Consider the following 21,632-nt stretch of genomic DNA (forward strand, 5'->3'; position numbering starts at 1 on the left):
TTCATGGTATGTTTAAAAATATTACAAATTAGATGGCAAAAAATTGTAAAGCAATTGAAATATCAAAAAAGAAAATATACCCCCTCCCTCCACACTCTCACAAGTAATTACAACTTACATTCATTGTCGAATTGATCTCAGCAACAGTTTCATCATCTGTTGGGAACTGGTAAATCTGCACACCATTACTGACCAATTCACTCATGATTTTTATCTTGAATTTATGTAATTCGCTCTTGGAGATTGTGTCTGCCTTGGCGATTATGGGGATTATATTCACCTGCAAAAATAAAAATACATGCCTTGTTTGGTCCAAGAACACATCCGGAGTTCTGCAGTATTAAAAAGGTAGAACAGCATTTCAGGGAGATGCACTTTTGATTGACATTGATGACAATAAACTGACCAGTGGCAATAGCAACAGATGACTTACAGCTCACTCGCATATACTCATGCATGTGTTATTAGTTTGCGTGTTCTCCCCACATCTGTGTGGGTTTCCTCCGGGTGCTCCATTTCCTCCCATAGTCCAGAAGTGTGCAGGTTAGACAGTTTGGCCATGCCAAATTGTCCACTGTCCAGGAATGTATAGGCTAAGTAGATTAGCCATAGTAAAGATATGCGGGTCAGGTGAATTGGCCATGCTAAATTGCCTGCAGTGTTAGGTAAGGGGTAAATGTAGGGGTATGGGTGGGTTGCGCTTCGGCGGGTCGGTGTGGACTTGTTGGGCCGAAGGGCCTGTTTCCACACTGTAAGTAATCTAATCTAATCTAATCTAAATGCAGGATCTCAGGGATACGTAAAACTGGTAGTTCATCAGAGGAGTCAGTTTGGACTCAATGGTTAAATGGCCTGCTTCCACATTGTGGGGATTGTATGATTCTATGTATAGAATTGTGAGCATGTGGAATTCTTCATCTCTGAGGATTGTGGTATTTCAGCGATGAATAATGGTGTTGGACAGCAAGGAAATTAATGATGTGATATGTGATAAGCCAAGAAGTTGAAGGTAGATTGAAACTTCAACCATGGTCTTAATAAATGCGAGAGTAGATTCTCAAGAGGCCATTTAGTCTACTTTTGCTTCTTATGTGCTTATATTAGAATGCAAGGATAGAGTAATGAATTGTTAACATTGTGCAAGTTGAAAAATTCTTTTTCCATGGAACCAGTATAACTGACTCCTGAAATTATCTTTTCCCTCCATTTCTAAACATCATTCTATTTGAATACTTGTACTGAAAATTGAAAAAATATGAGATACTTATTGGATTCTGCAAATGCAATGAATTTTGGAGATAAACATCAATGGTAAGCAAAGTTCAAAAAATGAATGACTGACTAGAAACAAATGAGGAAACATAAAATAATTTACTTGTGAATGTGTATCAAGCAAGAGCAGATGAAAAAAAAGTGAGGTTATGAAATGAAATTGTTAGTAAAAGTGCCAGCAGATCAGAGCTCTTCAAACTGATGTTGTAGGACTTGGCGTGAAGGGAATAGAAACATAATTAACTTAGATCACAAAGTGGAAAAGACTTCAAAGCCAATTCTAGTTTTGCAGAGATTAAGAGAATATATATTTCAACCATTGTGTGTAGTCAGCAAAGGTTGCGAATTTGAAGGTAAGATGATGGGAGCCCTGCTGTTTGTTTCACATTTTTAACAAAGAATCTAGGAAACAATCTTTCATTCTGGACCAATAAAATAATGCACTGAACAATAAAATGAAGTAGCAAAATTTTTAAAAATAAGATTAAGTAGCTGTAACAGAAAAAACAGTGTCTGCATCCTTTCAACAAACTAAATAAGGAATGAAGAGGGAGCATGCCACAGGAAATAAAAATGGTATGAGATTTGCAACAGGAAATGAATTATTCCAACACTGAGGTAATTTCTTTAAAATGAGCTTATTTGAATTTATAGATCTACAAGACCACACTATTTAATACATGGAAATCGCATGATAGCTCATCTCATGATAATCTTGTAAGCACAGATTTACCAGAAAGCTAACTTATACATGGTTTTCTACTCAGGAAATTATGTGCAGTTTATTGCATCTTAAAATTTATTTTCAAATTCCATCAGATCAAATCAAATAACAGCTTCTTCAGGAAACAGAAATGGAAAGAAGGAACAGGAAGTGCTTTAAAAAGGGGAAGGAAGGGTAACTACCCTTGACATCAAAACACGATTGACTAAGTGTGACTTCTAGAAGCTCTAACAAACCTGGAGTCAACGGAGATCAGTGGCAAAACTCTCTGCTGGTTGGAGTCATACTTGGCAGATAGAATGATGGAGGTCAATCGTCTCAGTAGGAGTTCCTCAGGGTGTAGAATTTCAAATCTATTACACACCTCTACAGCAAGTGGTACCTCTTAGCTCAGAAATAGGGACACTTCCATGGTGCCACAAGAGCCCCAGGTTCCTCAGGATAATGTCCTAGGCCCAACCATCTTTAGCTGCTTCATCAATGACCTTTCCTCCAGCAGAAGATGAGAGTTGGGAATGTTCATACATGACTGCACAATGTTCAGTACCATTCACAACTCAGCAGATACTGAAACAATCCATATCCAAATGCAGCAAGACTTGGATAACTTTCAGGACTGGGCTAAATGGCAAGTAACATTCATCCCACACAAAATTCAAGCAATCACCATTTTCAACATAAAAGAATACAACCATTGTCTCTTGATTATCGCTGAATTCCTCACTATGAATATCCTGAGGGCTTACCTTTGATCAGAAATGAAACTGGATCAGCCATATAAATAATATGGCTACAAAGAGTAGGTCAGAGGCTGTGATGCACCGCGTGACTGCCAAAGCCTGTGCACTACCTACACGGCGCAAATCTGTGATTGAGTACTCTCCACTTGCCTGAATAAATGCAGCTTCAACAAATCTCATGTAGCTCAACAACATCCATGTCAAAGCGATTGATTGATTGGCACTCCATCTAAAACTTTAAATATTCACTCCTTGCACCACTGATATACAGTGACAGTTCAAGGTTTGTGCGAAGATTTGTAGCTCGGGTGCTCGTTGTTGTGGTTCTGTTCGCCGAGCTGGAAGTTTTGTTGCAAACGTTTCGTCCCCTGGCTAGGCGAGATCATCAGTGCTCTGGAGCCTCCTGCGAAGCGCTTCTTTGATGTTTCTTCCAGTATTTATAGTGGTCTGTCCTTGCCGCTTCCGGGTGTCAGTTTTTTCAGGAAGGGCTTGGAACTATCAAAGGGGCCAAAGCCAATTTACATGCTGACCAGGAAGCAATTCCATGATTTTGCAAGGCCCGCCTGGTGCCATTTGCCTTGCAGGCAAAACTAGAGGTGCAAATCAGAAGGCTGGAGAGTGAATGAATCACCAAACTAGTGCAGTTTGCAGTATTGGCAACACCAGTCGTATCAATTATGAAGCCTGAAGGCTCAGTTCTCCTTTATAGGGATTTTAAGCAAATGGTAAACCATTTCTCACCCAATGCCTCACATAGAGTGTGTGGGTGTGTGCGTGTCTTGTCCTTTATGAAGCTGGACAAGAGCTATGTATACATGCAATTCAACTGGATGAGTCGTCCCAGAAGTAAGCTACAATTAATATGCGTAAGTGGTTATACCAATATACACGACTACCATTTGGGGTACCATCAGCCTGCGTCCATGGAGGACATTTTACAAGAGCCACCCCAGGTTGAAATTTATCTGGATGATACAGTAATAACAGGGAAGACCGATAAAAAGCACTTGAACAAGTACTTAAACAATTCCTCCATGTGGGTACGCGCCTGAGAAGGATGTATGCTCCAGGCACCCCAAATGACCTACTTGTGTTACACTTGTTGAAGGATAAAGTGAGGGCAATCAAAGGGGCCCCAGCTCCCACATCTGTACTGGAGCTCAGGTCTTCCCTTGTACTAATGAATTATTACAGGAAATTCATACGTTACCTGGCCTCCATTTGGGACCCTTACACCTGCAATTGAAAAGGGTCAGCCTTGGAAATGGTCATATGGTCAAGAAGTAGCCTTTGGGGAAGTGAAAATGCAGCTATTATCCAACATGTTGGTCCACTATGATCCAAAGCAAGAAGCAGAGATGATAAGCGATGCCTCCCCATACACATCAGGGCAGTGTTGGCTCACTAGTGGCCCAACAGAGAGGAACGCCCAAAAGCGGACGCTTCCCAGACTTTGGCTGATGCTGAATGCAAATATGCCCAGATTGAGAAGGAAGCTTTGGTGGCCTTCTTTCGCGTGAGTAAGTTCCACCAATACCTTTATGGATGGGAATTTGTCATAGTAACAGATCACAAAGCCCTGTTAGGGCTACTGGAGAAAGACAAAGAAGCCCATAGCTTCCAGTAGAATTAAGTGTTGAACCCTTATTCTCAGTGCATACAAATTAGAACACCATCCAGGAAGCCAAGTGGCTAATCTGGATGCCTTGAGCTGCCTCCCACTGGCAGATACTCCGCTAGTGATGCCTCCACTGGAAAAGTCTTTTATGGTTTTAAACCTCCTGGATACCTTTCTAGTCACCACTGACAATATCTGACTGACAAAAAGATCCTGTCCTCGGAAAACTAAGTGGCAATGGGGAAACAGAAGGGCCATTGCGATTTAATTCAGGGGAATGAAGTTTGGTGCCAGAAATGGAATCGGCCTTCTGTGGCTAAGAGATGAGGTTGATGCCAAGTCAGGTCCTGTCACTTACAAAATTCGGGCAGGCGATAGAGTCCTGAACAAACACATGGATCACCTGAAAGCTGTTAACTCGCAAACAGGGCAAGAGAAAAACATACCTAGCCCCTCAGAACATCTAGAAGGCCCCTCAGAAACCATAGGTTCTCCCCCACTGTCTAGTATCGAGCAAACCTCTGAGTCCGAAATGGATTCTATCTTGATACCATGATCACTGAAAGAAGAGGAGGAGGAAACTCTCCCGAGGTGCTCCAGACGCTAGAGATGGGCTACAGTCCAGTACACTATGCTTGTGGACAGAGTCCAAATTTGAGAAACTGCCTATTGAGCAAAAAAAACCCAGGAAAAGCTACAAGAGAAAGATCAGACCTATATTCCCAGAATTAGGAGGGGAGAGATGTAGGGATTGGAACCTCGTTGACTGCAAAGTTTTGATTGAGGTTGATAGCCTGGGCCAATCAGGAAAGCCCTAGCTAACCAATATTAACAGAGGAATTTAGAATCTCCTCAGTTCAGAGCACTGACTCCGAGCTGGCTGGCCATAGCCAGTGTACTTTTCACATGTAAATAAAGGGTGACTTGGTAATGGGATACTGTCCCCTGTGCAGTTATTTCAGTCAGCTAAGTTGAAGTCCATGAAATGTAACAAAAAACATTGATACAAAGTAGACCGAATGACAGAACAAGTAATTCTGAACCTTTGTTTCTCATAATGGATGTAGATTTACAGTGGTGTTTCCTAGATGTCAGTACTGGAGCCCTGTTTCTCTTGATACGTAATAATGATCTAGGTTTGGCTGTGCAGCACAGTTTCAAAATGTGCAGATGACACAAAAACTTGGAAACATGGTAAACCATGACAAAATCCGAACAAACATAGAAGGACTGGCAAAATGGATGAACTGATCCAGACTGAGGGAATTTAATGCAGAGAAAGCGAAGTGGAACATTATTAGGAAGAATGATGAGGCCATTAAAAAAAATAATGAATGCAATACTAAAGAGAATTCTAGAGAAGAGGATTGTAACCTGGGGTTACAATAATTGCACAAATCATTGGAGGTGGCAGCGTAGTGGCTGAAAAAAGTGGTTAAAATAGATCCTGAACTTTATAAATAGGAGCAAGTACAAAAACAAGTTGAAATATGATGACTGGATATGAACATAGGAGGTATAGTTAGTAAGTTTGCAGATGACACCAAAATTGGAGGTGTGGTGGACAGCGAAGAAGGTTACTTCAGAATACAACAGGATCTTGATCAGATGGGCCAATGGATGAGGAGTGGCAAATGGAGTTTAATTTAGATAAATGAAAGGTGCTGCATTTTGGGAAAGCAAACCTGAGCAGGACTTATACACTTAATGGTAAGGTCCTAGGGAGTGCTATACACTTAATGGTAAGGTCCTAGGGAGTGCTGCTGAACAAAGAGACCTTGGAGTGCAGGTTCATAGCTTCTTGAAAGCAGAGTCGCAGGTAGTTAGAATAGTGAAGGTGGCATTTAATATGCTTTCCTTTATTGGTCAAAGCAGTGAGTTTAGGATTGGGAGATCATTTTGCGGATGTACAGGATGTTGGTTAGGCCACTTTTAGAATATTGCGTGCAATTCTGGATTCCTTTCTACCGAAACGATGTTGTGAAACTTGAAAGTGTTCAGAAAAGATTTACAAGATTTCGGCAGGATTGGAAGATTTGAGCTATAGGGAGAGACTGAATAGGCTGGGGCTGTTTTGCCTGGAATGCCAAAGGCTGAGGGATGACCTCACACAGAGGTTTATAAAATCATGAGGGGCATGAGTAGGATACGTAGACAAAGCCTGGGGTGGGGGAGTCCAGAACTAGAGGGCATAGGTTTAGGTTGAGAGGGGAAAGATATAAAAGCGACCTAAGGGGCAACTTTTTCATACAGAGGGTGGTGCTTGTATGGAATGAGCTGCCAGAGGAAGTGGTGGAGGCTGGTACAATTGCAACATTTAAAAGACATCTGGATGGGTAAATGAATAGAAAGGGTTTAGAGGGGTATGGGCCAAGTGCTGGCAAATGGGACTAGATTAGGTTGGGATATCTGATCCGCATGGATGAGTTGGACCGAAGGGTTTGTTTCTCTGCTGTACTTCTCTATGACTCTACAACTCTTTATGAAACACGAGTTCAGCCTCTGCCAACTCTAGCTGCTATACCTTTGGAAGCATGTGGGAAATCGTGAAATGGTGAAATACCCAGCAATTTAGAATTGAAAGATCAGAGAATACAAGCTGCAACAAGGTAAAGTGGGTTGCAGGCCATAAAGAAATTGGTATGGATTAGCAAAGATTTATAAAACGGCGATAATGGGCTGATTTTCTCCTCCGTATGAATTATGTTTAAAAGATTCTAATTGCTGATATTTTTCAGGTGATACACACAGGGCCTAATCAGCAGCAGGGACAGGAGACTACCATCAGGGGTAACTACCACATGACCCTTGACTATCAACTTAGCATTTCTTTGCTCAGTAATAAACTAGTTGGATAGTGTTTTTCAAACTGAAGAGGGAATGGAGGGAGAAAGGAGTGAGATAGGAAATATGAATCTTCGGAAATACAATAGAACTTTCTAATCAGCTGACTCAACATTTACATCTGAAGTGACTTTTCCTTGAAAAAAAAGTTAGAAAATAAGTTGTTACTATTCACATTTGACAATCTTCAACAAGGAGTTACTGACAGTCAAATGAAATAGAGGCTGAGTTTTCTATGAAAATGGCAAATCTACTAATTATATATAATTTGAAATTATGAAACAAAACATTTCTGCAACAGCTATCATACAAGAACTTATGAAACTTATTGTGTTTACATCTGTTGTTATTGGAGTTGAAAACTAATATCTGCCCCAATGATTTCTACAAAGAGTCATTCAATCATGTCTGGAACACAAATGCAGTGAAAGCAGAGAAAAACAAAACAATTTGCAAATTTATACTGCCCTTTTAATTAAGCTCAATCAAGGAATTTTTCAAGAAAGATGCTGATTTCTAGATATTAATAACATTCGCAGATATGAGAAATATGTAATAGGACAGAGAGCAAGAACAGTTAGATACAGGAATCTAACTTCAGGCACAGAAGATAAGAAAAAACAATTATGAGAAGGCAATCAATGCAGGACTGAGGATGCTGTACTTGATTGCATGCAGTATACGAAATAAGGTAAATAAGCTTGTAGCGCAGACTGAAATTGACAGGTACACTGTTGTGTGTGTCCAGAGATGTGGCTGTAAAGGGATCAGAGCTGGGAACTAAATTTCCAATATCAAAAAGGACAGGTAGATGAGCAAAGAGGACAGAATTGTCTTCCTAGTAAGAAACTAAATTAAAATCGATAGCAAGAAGTGAGAGTCGGACAATGTACAATTTGTACAGATAGAGTTGAGGAACCACAAAGGAAAAAAGGACCTGAATTACAGGCCAAGATCAGAATGGTGCTGGAAAACCACAGCAGATCAGGCAGCATCCGAGGAGCAGGAGAATTGATGTTTCGGGCAAGAATCCTTCATCAGGAACATTTATAGGCCTCAGGACATGCCGAAGAAAATAAATCAGGAGATAGAAAAGGCATGTAAGAAATGCCCGATTACAATTGCCATGGGGGACTTCAATATGCAGAAAAATTCAGGTTGGTAATCAAAGGATCTCAAGATAAAGATTTAATGGAATGTCTATGAGATTTTTGTTGGAGCAGCTTGTAGTACAGCCCACTAAGAAACATGCAATTCTGGATCTGGTGATGTGAAATAAGGCAGACTTGATTAGGGAGCTTAAGGTGAAGGAGGGACCAGTGACCAAAGTATGATAGAATTTACCCTGTAGTTTGAGAGGGAGAAGATTGAATCAGTTGTATTACAACTGGAGTAAAGGTAACTAAAAAGACATGAGAGAGGAGTTGGCCAGAATTGATTGGAAGAAGAGCCTAGTAATGAGCAGCAATGGCAGAAGTTTCTGCGGGCAATTCAAGAAGTTTGGCAGAAATTCATCCCGAAAAGCAGCAACATAGCAAGGGGAGGATAAGGCAATCATGGCAAGCAAGGTAAGACACGGACAGCATAAATGCAAAAGAAAAAACTTACAACATGAAGATGATTTGTGGAAGGCAAGAGGATTGAGAAACCTTTAAAAACTTGTACAGGAAACTAAAAAAACAATAAGGTAGGTGGATCCAGTTAGATGGTAATATCAAAAACTACAAGTGTCTTTTTTAGATATCTAAAAGGTAAGCGAGGTAAGAGCTGACATTGGACTGCTGGAAAATGAGGCTGCTGAAATAGTAATAGGGAACAAAGAAATGGTGGATGAACTGAATTGGTACTTTGCATCAGTTTTCACAGTTGAAGACACCAACAACATACTGGAACTTCAAGAGAGTCAGGAAGCAGAGATAAGTGTAGTGGCCATCTTTAAGGAGAAAGTGCTGGGAAAGCCAAAAGGTATGAAGACTATAAAAAAAAAAGTCAGTCCATATGGACTGCACCCCAGAGTTCAGAAAGCTTTAGTTGAAGAGATTGTAGAGGCATTGGTGCTGATCTTTCAGGAAACACTGGAGTCAGGGACTCCAGAGGACTAGAAAATGGGTCATATAGCAGCACTGTTTAAGAAGGGAGCAGGCAGAAAAAGGAAACTGAGTCCATTAATAAGAATGCGATTGCTGAATACTTGGACATGCATTGAAAAATAAAGCTAAATCAGTACGGTTTCATCCAGGGAGGTCAAGCCTGACAGAGCTGTTAGAATGCTTTGAGGTGGTAATGAGCAAATTAGACAAAGTATAGCCAGTGGACGTGATCTATTTGGATTTACAGAGGGACTGTGTCAAGGTGGCGCACAGGAGGCTGCTAAATAAGAGTCCATAGTTGCAACGGCAAGGTACTGGTAAGAAAGAGGATTTGCTGATTGGGAGCAAGTGGAGACTAAGACTAAATGACACTTTTTCAGGAATGGCAGGTGACTAGTGGAGTTCTACAGGAATCAGTGTTGGGACCTTAACTATTCACATTATACATTAACCATCTGGACGAAGGAACTGAAGGCATTGTTGCTAAGTTTACAGATGACACAAAGGTAGGTGGACGGACAAATAGCATTGAGGAAATGGGGGGGCTGCAGAAGGACTTGGACATGATAAACAAGGGGCAAAGAAGTGGCAGATAGGATGCAATGTGGGGTAAGTGTGAAGTTATGCACTTTGGTAGGAAGTACAGAGATGTAGACTATTTTCTAAATAGGAAAAGGCTTCAGAAACCTGAAACTTAGTTCCTAGTTCAGGATTCCCTAAAGACTAATATGCAAGTTCAGATGGCAGTTAGGAAGGCAAATACACTGTTAGCATTCATTTCAAGAGAGCTAAAATACATGAGTAAAAATGTATTGCTGAGGCTGAATAAGGGTCTGGACAGACTATATTTGGAACACTGTGCTGAAAACAACAAATGCTGGATATCACAGCAGATCAGACCGCATCCATGGAAAGAGAGCAAGCTAATGTTTTGAGTCTGGATGACTCTCCATCACAGCTGAAGTGAAGTATGGAGGGACAGATTTATGCTATAGTTTGTGGGGACTGGTGGTGGGGTTAGTGGGTGTAGGGTGATGGTGGAGAAAAGTAGCTTACATTAAGTGGTCAGAACGTGAGAATGGCAGAACAATGGTGTATCACCTACTAGACCTGAAAGTGGGATGGCAGAGGAAAGGACATGATAAGCTAAAAGAAAGGAAAGAAATAGTACCCAATATTGAATTCAACACTTTTAAATTAAGTCCAGGCAGCTATAAAATGCTTAGTCTGAAGATGAGATGTGATTCACTGGAACACAGCAGCATGCAGAGGACAGACATGTGGGCATGCGAGCAAAATGATGTGTTAAAATGACCAGCTATGGGAAGGTTGGGGTCTTGCTTGTGCACAGACTGAAGCTTCTCCACAAAGCGGTCACCCAGTCTGCATTTGGTTTCTCCAATGCAGAGTAGGCCACATTGGTTGCAGCGAATACAATGCACAAGATTGGAGATGGTACAGGTGAAATGCTGCTTCACCTGGAAGGACTGATTAGGCACTTGTATAGTGAGCAATGAGGTGGTGAAAGGGCAGGTGTTGCACCTTCTGCAGTTATGCGGGAAGGTGCCATGATGAGGCGGGGTGGTGTTGGTGGTTGTGGAATGATCCTTGATGTCCTGGAGGGAATGATCCCTGCAAAATGCAGTCAGGCAGAGTGAGGGGGAAGATGTGTTTGGTGGTGGTGTTCTGCTGGATTTGCCTGAAATGGCAGAGAACGATCCTTTGAATGCCAAGGCTGGTGGGATGAAAAGCGAGGACAAAGGGAACCCGATTATGTTGTTGTGAGTGATGAGAAGGGCCAAGACCGGAAGCACGGGTGATAGGATCTTCAAACGCATCCAACCTGTCAACCACAGTGGGTGGAAAACCACAGTCATGGTATAAGCAAGCCATGTCAACAGCACTGTTTTGGAAGGTAGCATGATTCAAACAGATGTGATATAAGGGAAGGAACTGGGATGGAGTCCTTACAGGACGTGGGGTGTGATGAGCTGTAATGAAGGTAGCTATAGGAGTCAGTGGCTTGGTAGTGGATGGCAGAGGATAGTTTATTTCCCAAATTGGAGACAGAGAGGTCAGGGAAAAGAAGGGAAGTGTTGGAAATGGATGAAGTGGAAGTTATGGAACATTGTGAACACGTTTGGGCCTGGTATCTAAGGAAAGATGTACTGGTGTTGGAAAGGGTCCAGAGGAGGTTTACAATAACGATTCTGGGGATGAAGGGCTTGTCATATGTGGAGTAATTGAAGACTCTGGATAGATATTTGATGGAGTTTAGAAGGATAAGGAAGGAGCTGATTGAAACATAAAGAATACTGAGAGACCTGAATAGAGTGGAAATGGAGAAAATGTTTCAACTAGTAGGAGAGATTAGGACCAGAGGACACGGCCTCAGAGTGAAGGAACTGACACTTTAGAACTGAGACAAGGAGGAATTTATTCAGCCAGAGGGTGGTAACCTGTGGAACTCACTGTCATACAAGGGTGTGGAAGCAAAGTCCTTGAATGTATTTAAGACAAAGATAGATAGGTTCCTGATTAGTAAATGCATCAAGAATTATGGGGAGGAGGCAGGAAAACAGGGTTTGAAACATATCAGTCATGATTAAATGGTAGAATAGCTTGATGGGCTGAATGACCTAATTCTGTTCCTTTGATTTTGATCTTATACGATGTTGAGGTGCCGGTGTTGGACTGGAGTCTAAAATCACACGACACTGGGATATAGTCCAACAGGTTTATTTAAAACTGCAAGCTTTCGGAGCCTTCCTCAGGCAGCTACTGAGAGAGAAAACATCGGACACAGAATTTATAAGTAAAAGATCAAAGAGTAATACAAATAATGTGAATGCATTGTACAAACCTAGATGGCTATTAAGTCCTTACCAGTAAGAATGGAGATGCAGGTTTTGATTTACTAATAAGCAAATCCCAGACTTTCTTTCAAATCACTGCCCGAAGATAACTTCAGGTTTTATCAGAATAAAGGTGATAGCTTAGGTCAGACAATGCATTTTAGGTGTGAAACCATGTTTCAAATCTGTTTGTATCTCATCCTGGAGTCAGACTAGGTTTATTTTCAAAGTAGGAATTTATTGAATGCCACATTGACTACTGTCTACAGATTGTGCGCTTTTTGAACAAAATAGAATGTATCTGCAAGTACAAATCGCAAATGTAAATCCAACCCCACAGATTTGTGTGCGCGCATTTGCGCAAGAGAGAGAGAGAGAGAGAGAGAGAGAGAGAGTGTGACAGAGGGAGTGTGTGTGAGCAAATGCATAACAGAGTGTGTGTGGGTGAGTGTGTGCACACATGTGAGTGTGAAGGAGTATATGTGTGTGAGTATCCGTTTGTGCACGTAGTGTGAGTGAGTGCGCTATCAGCCTTTGTGAGGGGGAGTATGTGCCAGTGAGTAAGTGGGTGAGTGAGTGAGTGCGCTATCAGCCTCTGTTCGGCAATTCTGTCTCGTTGTGTGTCCCGAAGTCCACCGTGGAGGACGTTTACCCAAACATCCGAGGCTAAATGTCCTTGACTGTTAAGGAGATCAACCCCTGGGAGGGAACATCGCTATCTGGTGATTGTTGCACGGTCTCCATTCATCTGTTGTTGGTTTCACCAATGAACCATGCCTCCGTGCATTCCTGCCTGCAGCATGTGTGATAGACAAATGTTGGCAGAGTCACATAGTACCTGCCATGCATGCGGTAGGTGGTGTCCCCATGTGTAATGCTAGCATCCATGTGTATGTTTTGACATGTCTTGCAGTGGTTGCTATGGCAGGATTGTATGGAGTTGTGGTCAATGTTGTCCTGAAGGCTGGCAGTTTGCTGTGAACAATGGTCTATTTAAGGTTTGGCAAATATTTGAAGGCGAGAAGTGGAGACATAGGGAAGATCTTGGTGAGGTGCTCGTTAGCATCGATAATGTGTTGCAAGATGCGAAGAACATGGCACAGTCCCTCCACTCCCATGAAGTACAGGATGGTGAAGGATATTCTATTGGTCGTATCCCGGTCTGCCTTCTGAGGAGGTCATTACAGTTTTCGATGTGGCAGATCGGAACTGGTGATTGATGAGTTGAGCATCGTATCCTATCCTTGAGGGCGTCCTTCAGCACCTTCAGGTGTTCATTGCATTCCTCCTCATCTGAGCAGATCCTGTGCATGTATAGAACTTGTCTGTAGGGGATGGCTGTTTTAATATGATTAGGGTGGAAGCTCGAAGTGCAGCTTCATGAGGTTATCCGTGGGCTTGCGATCGTGCGATACTGGGCTGTTCCGTCTTTGATGGAGATGCGTGTGTCCAAGAAGGACATTGATTCTAAACAGTTGTCCATGAAGATCTGATGGGAGGATGAAACTTACTGATATCACTATGCAGTTGTTTCAGCGATTCCTCGCCATGATTAGATTAGATTTACAGTGTGGAAACAGGCCCTTCGGCCCAACAAGTCCACACCGACCCGCCGAAGCGAAATCCACCCATACCCCTACATTTACCCCTTACCTAACACTATGGGCAATTTAGCATGGCCAATTCACCTGACCCGCACATCTTTGGACTGTAGGAGGAAACCGGAGCACCCGGAGGAAACCCACGCTGACACGGGGAGAACGTGCAAACTCCACACAGTCAGTCGCCTGAGTCGGGAATTGAACCCGGGTCTCAGGCACTGTGAGGCAACAGTGCTAACCACTGTGCCACCGTGCCGCCCACGAGTCCAAAGGAACAAAGTGTGGTCAGTGTATCTGGTGTAAAGCATTGATCAGGAGTCCTGTGCAGCAAAGAAACCTTGTTTCAACTCGAGTGTTGGCATATTGGAGGGACAGAGAGGGAGTGTGTGTGTGTGGGAGTGTATGTGTATGCGCTCTTGAGACAGCGAGAGAGCGAGAGTGTGTGCGCTTGTGTGTGTCCGTAATGTCTTCACCTTGGACAACCGATACTCTATCTACCCACACAAAAAAGCCATGGGGATCAAATTTACACCCCAACATGTCAACATTTTCATGCACAAATTCTGTTCCACAGAATCTCCGACCAACGCTGTACATCAAATACATTGATGATATTTTTTCCTTTGGACTCAGGGAAGGAATCATTGAAATAACAACAAGTTTCATCCCACCATCAGACATACATGGACCACTCTTTAGAATTAGTCTTGTATTTGGACACACGCATTTCCATCAAGGACGGACACCTCAGTACTTCATTCTACTGCAAGCCCCCACACACACTACCTCGCTCCCTCAAGAGTGCACGCACACTCTCCCCCTCTCTCCCTCACACTCGCACTCTCCCTCTCCTTCACACGTGCTCTGACTCTCACACATGCATTCTCTCTCCCTCACATACGCGCACATGCACACACATATATAAATCTATGGGGGGAATTTGCATTTGCAGCTATGTATTTGCAGATACATTCTATTTTGTTCAAAAAGCACAAATGTGGCTTTTTATAAATTCCTACTTTGGAAATAAAACTAATCTGACTCCAGGTTGAGATACAAACAGACTTGAAACATGGCCTCACACCTAAAATGCATTGTCTGACCTGAGCTGTCACCTTTATTCTGATAAAACCTGAAGTTATCTTGGGGCAACGACCTGAAACAAATTCTGGGACTTACAGATTTATAAATCAAAACCTGCACCTCCATTCTAACTGATTAAAGACTTAATAGCCATCTAGGTTTGTTCAATATATTCACATAAGTCTTTTACTTATAAATTCTGTGTCTAACGTATTCTCTCTCAGTAGCTGCCTGAGGAAGGGGTGGGGGCTTTGAAAGCTTGCAGTTTCAAATAAACATGTTGGACTATAACGCGGTGTTTTTATGATAGAGCAGGTATATGGCATACAGGTAGATGATCATACATGATCAAGACTGTCAGAACAGACACAGGAACTGAATGGCTTACTTCTGTTCCTATATTATCCAAAATAAACTGAGACAAAAGGCGCATTACATGGTATTTGGTCAAATGGTCAAAAAAGGAAAGTTGAAGTGGTTTCTTGAAGGAAGAAATCAGAAGAAAAATTTTGGGAGGGGGTTCCACAACTCAGGGCCACGGCAGCTAAATGAATGGTAACCAATCGTGAGCCAACTGGGGATGCAGTAGAGACCAGAAAAGATGAAATGATATTCTGGACAGCTGTGGGAGGTTATAGAAAGATTTGCAAAACAAGGGTTAGAATACTAAAACTGAGACATTGCTGGAACAGAATGCAATGTAGATCAGCGAGTACAGTTCTGATACTACAACAGGATTAGTCTGAGTTTGGATACAGGCAGAAGAGTTAAGAATGAGCTCGAGCTTGTGGAGAGTAGAATATGAGAAGTTAGCTAGAAATATTCAAGTCTAGGTAACATGGGCATGGTTGAGAGTTTCATTAAGTGTGCTGTTATAAATACTGATAATATTTAACACCTAATTGTCTCTTTTGTTCATGTTAGGCCAAAGTTAGCTCAAGTCACAGTATGTTGTAATTAGAAGCACACTGGATAGATTTTACATGCCTTGTGATCAATATTCATATGATAAATACCTGGAGCAAATGGACTAATTGTATACTTTTACATTTAGTTGTTGTTGCTCAAATATTAAACCAATTGTATAAATTAAAATGAAGTAAATGACAAGAACATAATGGGACTCCTTAAAGAGTCAAGCATTTAAAACAAGTATGTCAAATGCCCTTTCTCAACCTTTAAAAAGCAACAGAAACACACCAGAATATAAGGCAAAAAAGGTCAATTTAAGACTGATTTATAGATTCATTGAAATATACAGCATGGAAATAGACCCTTCAGTCCAACTCATCCATGCCAACGAGATATCTTAAACTAATGTAGTCCCATTTGCCAGCATTTGGCCCATATCCCCTTTAACCTTTTCTATTCATATACTCATCCAAATGCCTTTTAAATGAACCAGCCACCACTACTTCCACTAGCAGCTCATTCCATACACGCACCACTCTCTGGGTGAAAAGGTTGCCCCTTAGGTCCCTTTTAAATCTTTCCCCTCTCACCCTAAACCTATGCCCTCTAGTTCTGCACTCCCCCTCCCCAAGGAAAAGACCTTGTCTATTTACCCTATCCATGCCCTTCAAGATTTTATAAACTTCTATAATGTCAATCCTCAGCCTCCACCGCTTCAGGGAAAACAGCCCCAGCCAATTCAGCCTCTTCCTATAGCTCAAACCCTCCAACCTTGGCAACGTCCTTGTAAATCTTTTCTGAACCATTTCAAGTTTCACAATATCCTTCCAATAGGAGGGTGACCAGAATTGCACACAATATTCAAAAAGTGGCCTAACCAGCATCCTGTACAGCTGCAACATGACCTCCCAACTCCCAAACTCGATGCTCTGACCAATAAAGGAAAGTATACCAAATGCCTTTTTCATTATTCTATCTATCCACGACTCCACTTTCAAGGAACTATGAAGCTGCACTCCAAGGTTTCTCTGTTCTGTAATCTTCCTCAGAAACTTACCAATAAATGTATAAGTGCCCTGATTTGCCTTTCCAAAATGCAGCACCTCATATTTATCTAAATGAAACTCCATCTGCCACTCCTCGCCGACTGGCCCATTTGATCAAGATCCCGTTGTACTCAGACTATAAATTGTAAATAATCCCTCATGCTTTCAAAAGTTGACTAATATTTTCTTTAGAGATTTGACAGTCAATTACCTTACTATCCAATTTTTTCATAGTAACAAGGTCAAGAGATTTTAGGGAGTGTCCTGTGGGCGCAATGAAGTAGAGACAGGCGTGGATTCTTGAGTCAGGATAATTGTAGAAGGAACGCCTGATTTTCAATTCTTCCTGGAGGTAGGCTTCAAACTGTGCGTCAATGTATTCAACGATAGGTTTGTAGCTGAAATGCAAACAACTGGAATGTTATTTAAGGTATAGATTCAAAGAATCACTACAGTATAGAAACAGGCCATTCAGCCCATCAAGTCCATACTCTAAGAGCATCCCACCCAGATCCACCCCACTACTGTATTCCTGTAACCCTGATTTCCCATGGCTAGTCCACCTAGCCTGCACATTATGGGCAATTTAGTATGGCTAATCCACGTATTTGGATTGTGGGTTTGGGGAGAAAATGCAAATTCCACATACAGTCACAAGAAGCTAGAATTAAACCTGGGTTCCTTTGGCCTGTAAGGTAGCAGTGCTAACCACCATGCCGCCACCACCCACAACAAGCTTAGAGCCTCGCTGGTCCTCATATTCCACCCCATGAATCTCCAGGTGCAGTGCATTATCCTCTGCCATTTTCTCCATCTCCCAGACAGACCCCACCATCAAAAATATTCTTCCCACCCCACCCCACCCCAAATGCATTCCGCAGAGACCATTCCCTCCACGACTCCCTCGTTAGCACCATGTTCCCCACTAACCCACCATCTGCACCAGTCACCTTCCCCTGCCAGCACATGGGGTGCAAAACCTGCACCCACACCTCCCCCCATCACCTCCATCCAAGGGCCCAATGGATCATTTCAAATCAGTCCACCTCATTTACTGCATCTGGTGCTCTCAATGTGGTTTCTTCTACATCAGGGAGACTGAGTGCCAACTCGCAGAGCAGCTCAGTGAACATATCCAGTCTGCACGCACCAACCAACCTCATCATTCTGTTGCCAACCACTTCAGCTCCCCCAAGGATATGCAAATCTTGGGCCTCCTTCACTGCCAAATCAAAGCCATCTGCCGATTAGAGGAAAAACACCTCCTCTTCCACCTTGGGACCCTTCAGCCACACGGCATCAACACTGACTTTGTCAATTTCCAAATCTCCCCAGAACCACCTCATCCCAGATCAAAACCTCCAATCACCCCCTACCTACATCCACCTACCTTTCCCCCAGCCACCCTGCCCACACACACCCCCATTGCTAGCCTCACTCCAGATTACCATTTAATGGCATTTAAGGAAAAGCCCGCTATGTAAACATTTGGTAAGCACAGGATTGGAAATTATTGGTCTCCAGGATCAAACTGATTTTTGCACTCATTATGTCAATTCCAACTTGAAGAATAACATCTCGGTTAGTGATGTTATCAGTGATGTTGGGTGCAGAACTGTAATGCAATATTTTCAACAACAATCATTTAAAAACTGACCTGTCTTCTTTGTTTATCTGGTCTCCAAATCCTACTGTATCGACAATGGTCAGCTTTAGCCGTACATTACTTTCTTGTAGTTCATAGCTGCTTGATTTCAACCGAACACCGGGTTCAGTGTGAGAGGCTGGTGCATTTTCAAATTTAGTGTTGAACAAAGTGTCCATTAATGTTGATTTACCGATACCAGTTTCACCTAAAGATATTTTAAAAATGATATTTTAAAATATGCTTAAAAACTCATTTAATTCATTATTGGTGAAATGGTGAGGAGAGTTAAATTTAGCCATTTGAAAAAAAATTATACACAAAAGCTCTAAGCAATTGATCTAGTCTGCCTATAATTCATAACAGATGTTTCCTTAAATCAGAAATTTTCAATGGTCTTGTAACAGTCAAAACAGAAATACCTAAAACTAATGCCAGATTCAAACACTATGTCTCTGTCACATTTTCAATTGCCTCTGCATCCAAAAATGTACTGATTTCAGTCCTGAATAAACTCGATTGGAAGAGGCGGTAGCCTAGTGATATTATCACTAGACTATTAATCCAGCAACTGAAATAATGTTTTATGACATTAATTGACAATTGGCAACTGCTGAGGATAAAGAACAATAAGAGGAAGATCATCATTCACAGATGATCTGACAGTATTAAAGAAGTTCCTGAAAAGGTTTTGTTCAGTTTGGCCATACAGAGAAGTCAAATGAGATAAGCCCTACTACTGAAATTAATTCACAAAAATATCATGTCCACAAGACATCAGAGTAACATGGTACAAGAAATCTAGCAGATGAATATGTATATTTTGGGAGTTCCTCTTCCAGCGAGTTGCTTAATTGTGCATTGCCATTCTTGATTGGATGTTGCAGGACTACAGAGCTTAGATCTGATTTGTTGGTTGTGGGGTCACGTAGCTCAATCATTTGCTGCTTCCGCCGTTTGGCACAAAGATAGTCCTACGTTGTTACCCTTCCAGGTTCATCTCATTGTTAGGTATACCTGATATTGCTCCGGACAGGCCCTCCTATGTTCTTCATTGAGCCACATGGAAGGAGCATTTGCACTGTTTGGGAAGTAGTGAGAAGGTAACTGGGTGAAACTACAGTGAACAATGACAGATTAGGAAAATATTCTTTACAAAGGATGGTTGAAATATGCAATGTTCTGCCCGTGTCTCATTGAAACAATGTATTGTTACTCTAAGGGAAAGTGGATAAATAAAGGAAGCGTGAGAGTTGGGGTGGGGGTGGGGGGTTGCGGGAGACCAGTGACATTACTTCTGACTTCTCTGTAAAACAGTTGACATAGTAATGATTATCCAAAAGACCTCTCTTTGATTTGTAAACACGAATGTCATTTTTTCTTTAAAAACAGAAAGGTGTGTGGATGAGGAAGTTTGTCCGTTTCATCTTTCAACAGGGAGTAATTAGGATAGGTTGAATGGCCTTCCTCATTTTCATTGACCTTGTGATCTTGCAGTAAAATGAAACATAATTTTCCTAACGTTTTACCATTAGAAAAAGTAGGAATTTCTTCTGTAAGAATTGCTGTTTCCTTCCCATTTACTCAACCTTATTTTTCACAGTCTCCACTTGGTCAGTTTTATGAAATTGTCAACTTTTCAAAAAATGAAAATAAAGTAATTCTGTACAACACAGTGAAACCCAGAGTGATCAAATACTGATGCACGAAGCCACAAATATTTTTACTGTTTTCTTAGGTGTTGAGAGTTTCACTTATATGAATAAAATTGATTGGAGCCACCAAGTATCTACCTCTTTATTCCCACCACACTTCTAGTGATCTACAATTCATGCTGGGAATTCATTTACACCTCACTCTGAGGAAAATATCATCAAACAAAATACAAGATGCCAAAGCAATGCTCCCTGTACGTTCTGCTGTTGCACAGTAATCCAAAACTTCCCATAGGCCATTGCACAAGTTGACCTCTAAATCATCACACATGGATAGCTGTGTTAGAAACATGTAAAGGACCTGTGCACATAAACAATGTGCCCAGACACTACAGTAAAAGAATTAAAGAGGCTCTTTGCCCTAAACACAGAGGCCGTTTTAACCTTACAAAAGCAACATCTGAAGTAACCTCACAAATGTGCTGCATCAGCACAACTGACAAAGTAACCATTGTGTTCATATAAAGTTCGCTGAGCTTATGATCAAATTGTGATACAAGACTTCAGCAATTTTAACAAGGTGGTTTCCATAGATCTCTCACATACACCAAACAGCACTCAACTTTGCAATATAAACTTCTATAATCAATTTGTCAATCAAGTGATCCAGTGTTCCAAGGAATTTTCAGTGCTAAAAAAAAGACAGAAAAATGAATTTTTGATTGAAGTATTTTTGCAATGGAGACAAAAGTTTTTCCAAAATGAATATAACTGATTCAAGTACTTCACCATCAGATCATTTCCATTGGAACTGAACATTCCAAAATGAACAATAATAGTTGTCTTATTTATTTTTCAGAAATCTCACTGCAACATAAGAGAAATAGAAGGCAAGAATGCATATGGAATTGTCAGTGGAACTGGAGCTGGCAATCTCTGCAGCAAATGGAAATCTATCCAGCTATAATATATAAAACAGGAGTTTGGAGGGGGGAAGGGGGGGGGGAGAGGTAGGGAAAACAACAAAGAAAATGAAAATTAAATTTTCTAAGAGACAGGTCATTTATCCAATAGAGTTAAATTGGGAACTCACTCCAGTTGACACTAAGCAACATGAGGGCCATGACGAAGCAGATTGCTGCTTCATCGGGAGTGGCTCTACACTAAGCTGTGTAAAGTAGGTCATTCCTAATACAACTGCACTCTAGAAAATGAGTTTTTACCTTAACCATTCCATGTCCATTCATCCCTTTCTTTTTCCTGACATCCTAATCATTATATTTAACAGATTATTTTGTCATTTTTTGAAACTGAAGAAGAATTTCTTCTGGGTTAAACTTCTTTGAAACTTCTTGCCACAGAGGGGTATAGTCCTTGTGTACATTTAAGGCTGACAGAGACAGATTCTTGATCAGCAAGGGAATCAACGGTTAAGGGAAAAATGGAGAGAAGTGGATGTGAGGAATGTAGGATCAGCCATGATCCTATTGAATAGTGGAACAGGCTCAAGGGGCCAAAAGGCCCTGTTCCTGTTTCTTGTGGTTTTG

General features: G+C 41.5%; 1 protein-coding gene across 3 annotated transcripts in view; it reads right to left on the reverse strand.

Annotated features, from left to right (window-relative positions):
- Positions 1 to 21,632, reverse strand: part of LOC132816295 (septin-11) — a 121,773-nt gene that overhangs the window by 24,581 nt on the left and 75,560 nt on the right. For all 3 annotated transcript variants that reach the window (XM_060825765.1, XM_060825764.1, XM_060825763.1), the window contains exons 3-5: positions 18,443 to 18,638; positions 16,997 to 17,183; positions 119 to 280 (exon numbers count right to left, since the gene is read on the reverse strand). In XM_060825765.1, coding sequence (XP_060681748.1) covers positions 119 to 280; positions 16,997 to 17,183; positions 18,443 to 18,609 — 516 coding nt within the window. In that variant the 5' untranslated portion in view covers positions 18,610 to 18,638. The remainder of the gene's footprint in view (positions 1 to 118; positions 281 to 16,996; positions 17,184 to 18,442; positions 18,639 to 21,632) is intronic.

The sequence above is a fragment of the Hemiscyllium ocellatum genome, chromosome 1 (assembly GCF_020745735.1).
Source record: "Hemiscyllium ocellatum isolate sHemOce1 chromosome 1, sHemOce1.pat.X.cur, whole genome shotgun sequence".
NCBI lineage: Eukaryota > Metazoa > Chordata > Chondrichthyes > Orectolobiformes > Hemiscylliidae > Hemiscyllium > Hemiscyllium ocellatum.